Raw genomic sequence first — 2392 nt, forward strand, 5'->3', positions numbered from 1 at the left:
TGAGGTGTCCGATTTTTCTGGAATGAAATTATATAAATAGTGTGAGTAACCAAGCAAAGTTTATCCCACATGAATAATACAACTTATGACTATTCTATCTATAAAATAAGAGCAATTTCCTTACAATGATGTATATTATTGGAGAATAAATTAATCTTCAGAAATCCATGTTGTCCATGAAATAAACTGGAACTTGCATTCTGATCAAGGTTGGGAATAGCTGTTAGGTTAGAACAAAGGAGAAAGGGAAAGACTTTCTGTATAATAGGCGTAGCAGAAAGTGCAATGAAATGGTTACTTAAATTGTATAGAGAAGTTGAACTAAAACAGGAGGAAATTCGAGGAAATAAATAAAAGAAGCAAGTTGTACAAACACAATCTGATGAAAGGTTCTTAATTTCTGGTTTTCATTCTTGAAACCTGGAAATTAAGTGCACTTTTTCAGACTCAGCACAGCTGTTTTATTATGGCTGCCATCCCAAAGAATCGTTTTAGGGCCCCTTTTATGTCTTTGTTCCTGAGAGTGTAGATGAAGGGGTTCAGCATGGGTGTGACCACACTGTACAACACTGAGGCTGCTGCACTTGAGTGTGAGCTGTGGGCAGCAGCAGAGCTGAGATACACTCCGAGGCTTGTTCCATAAAATAAGGAGACAACTGAGAGGTGAGACGCACACGTAGAAAATGCCTTATACTTCCCCTGAGCTGATGGGATTGCACGTATGGAGGACACTATCTTAGAGTAAGAGTAAATGATACCAGTGAGGGGACCACCACCCAGTAGCACAGTTATAAAATACATGACCATGTTATTAAGAAAGTTGTCAGAACAGGCAAGTTGGGCCATCAGATTGAGTTCACAGAAAAAGTGGGGGATTTCCAAGTCTGTACAGAAGGTTAGTCGCAACAACAGTAAACTTTCTAACAAGGAATGCAGGGCACTTGTGATCCAGGACACCAGAACCAGCAGTCCACAGAGCCGGGGGTTCATGATGACTGTGTAGTGCAGGGGGTGGCAGATGGCCACGAAGCGATCATAAGCCATCACAGTCAAGAGCAAGTCATCCAACACTACAAAGAGTGAGAAAAAATAAGTCTGGCTGATGCAGCCCTCATAGGTGATGGCTTTGCTCTGTGTATGGATGTTCCACAGCATCTTTGGGACGGTGGTGGAGGTGACACAGATGTCTACCAAGGACAGGTTGGAGAGGAAGAAGTACATGGGTGTGTGGAGGTGGGAGTCTGAGCTGACGGCCAGGATGATGAGCAGGTTTCCCAACACTGTGACCAGGTACATGGAGAGGAAAAGCCCAAATATGAGGGGCTGCAGTTCTGGTTCCTCTGAAAAACCCAGGAGAATGAATTCTGATGCTCCTGTAAGATTCCCTGGTTCCATGAGGTGGGAGTGACTTCCAAGAAAGAAGAAAAGAGCATGAGGACTTTTCACACAACCTAGTATTACTCACATGGCTCTAATGCTACAGTGTGTCTCCTGCAGTTAGGAAATTAGTTTCAGTATTTTGGTCTGGATTTGGTGGGCCTTCCTGTGTCATTTCTGAGTAGAAATTTTTGTCCCAATCTGCTTTTTTCCTAAGATGTCAGGTATAATACAGTTTTAATGAGAACTTTTTCCTGCATTTCAGGAATATGAACTGAGTGCTGACCATGGTTTCAGCACTGTCTGAGGTGCGAGTAGAGGGTGCTGAAGAACAAAAGTGCCTACAACTCAATCTGGGGCAAGAATATATAAGCAAATAATAGAAATATATAGATATAACATTACAGATGGTGAGAGAGCATACGAAGAAAATGAGAGCAGGTCTAGAGGAGCAAGTGACGAGGACATTCTGTTTTTTTATGTGTATTTAGGCAAAATCTGCAAACAAAATAACATTTGAGCACAGAACTCAAGAGAGGGAGGAAGATCAAAGCCCTAGGGTGGAGCTGACGGCATTTAGTGATCTGCTCAAAGTTAATATCAGAGTATGTGATGGGCCTTGAGTATAATTTTAGTCAATGAATCTCAACCAGAAATGATTTTGCCCTAAGGGTGTCTGGCAATGTCTGAGGGGATACCACTAAACAAATACAATTCACAAAAAAGCACCCCCCTCAATTATTATCCCTCCCCAAATGTGAATGGTAAAAGGTGAGAAAACCTAGTTTAGATCAGCACTTCTCCAATTTCAATGTTCCCATGAAGTCCCCAGGATCCTGGCTCAAATGCGGAATTCGATGCAGCAGGTCTGGAGGCCTCAGAGACTCTGCATTTCCAAGGAGCTCCCTGGTGGTGTGATGCTGCATGTCCTGGCCTGAGGACCACTCTCAGAGTAGAAACGCTGTGGTTCTGTGTCAGAGTTAGCTGCAGGTAGTTTTAGGTCTTATGAAAATTT

The 2392-nt window shown here is 42.7% G+C and overlaps 1 protein-coding gene across 1 annotated transcript; it reads right to left on the minus strand.

Annotated features, from left to right (window-relative positions):
• Nucleotides 1-447: 447 nt before the first annotated feature.
• On the minus strand, nucleotides 448-1395 carry LOC132234498 (putative olfactory receptor 7A2). Its single transcript, XM_059695450.1, has one exon. It carries the CDS (start codon nucleotides 1393-1395, stop codon nucleotides 448-450), a length of 948 nt encoding a protein of 315 aa, XP_059551433.1.
• Nucleotides 1396-2392: the final 997 nt, after the last annotated feature.

Source organism: Myotis daubentonii, chromosome 5, assembly GCF_963259705.1.
Source record: "Myotis daubentonii chromosome 5, mMyoDau2.1, whole genome shotgun sequence".
Classification (NCBI taxonomy): Eukaryota; Metazoa; Chordata; class Mammalia; order Chiroptera; family Vespertilionidae; genus Myotis; species Myotis daubentonii.

Coding starts and splice junctions, on each gene's coding strand:
- LOC132234498 (XM_059695450.1), bottom strand. CDS start 1,395: ATGGAACCAGGGAATCTTACAGGAGCATCAGAATTCATTCTCCTGGGT.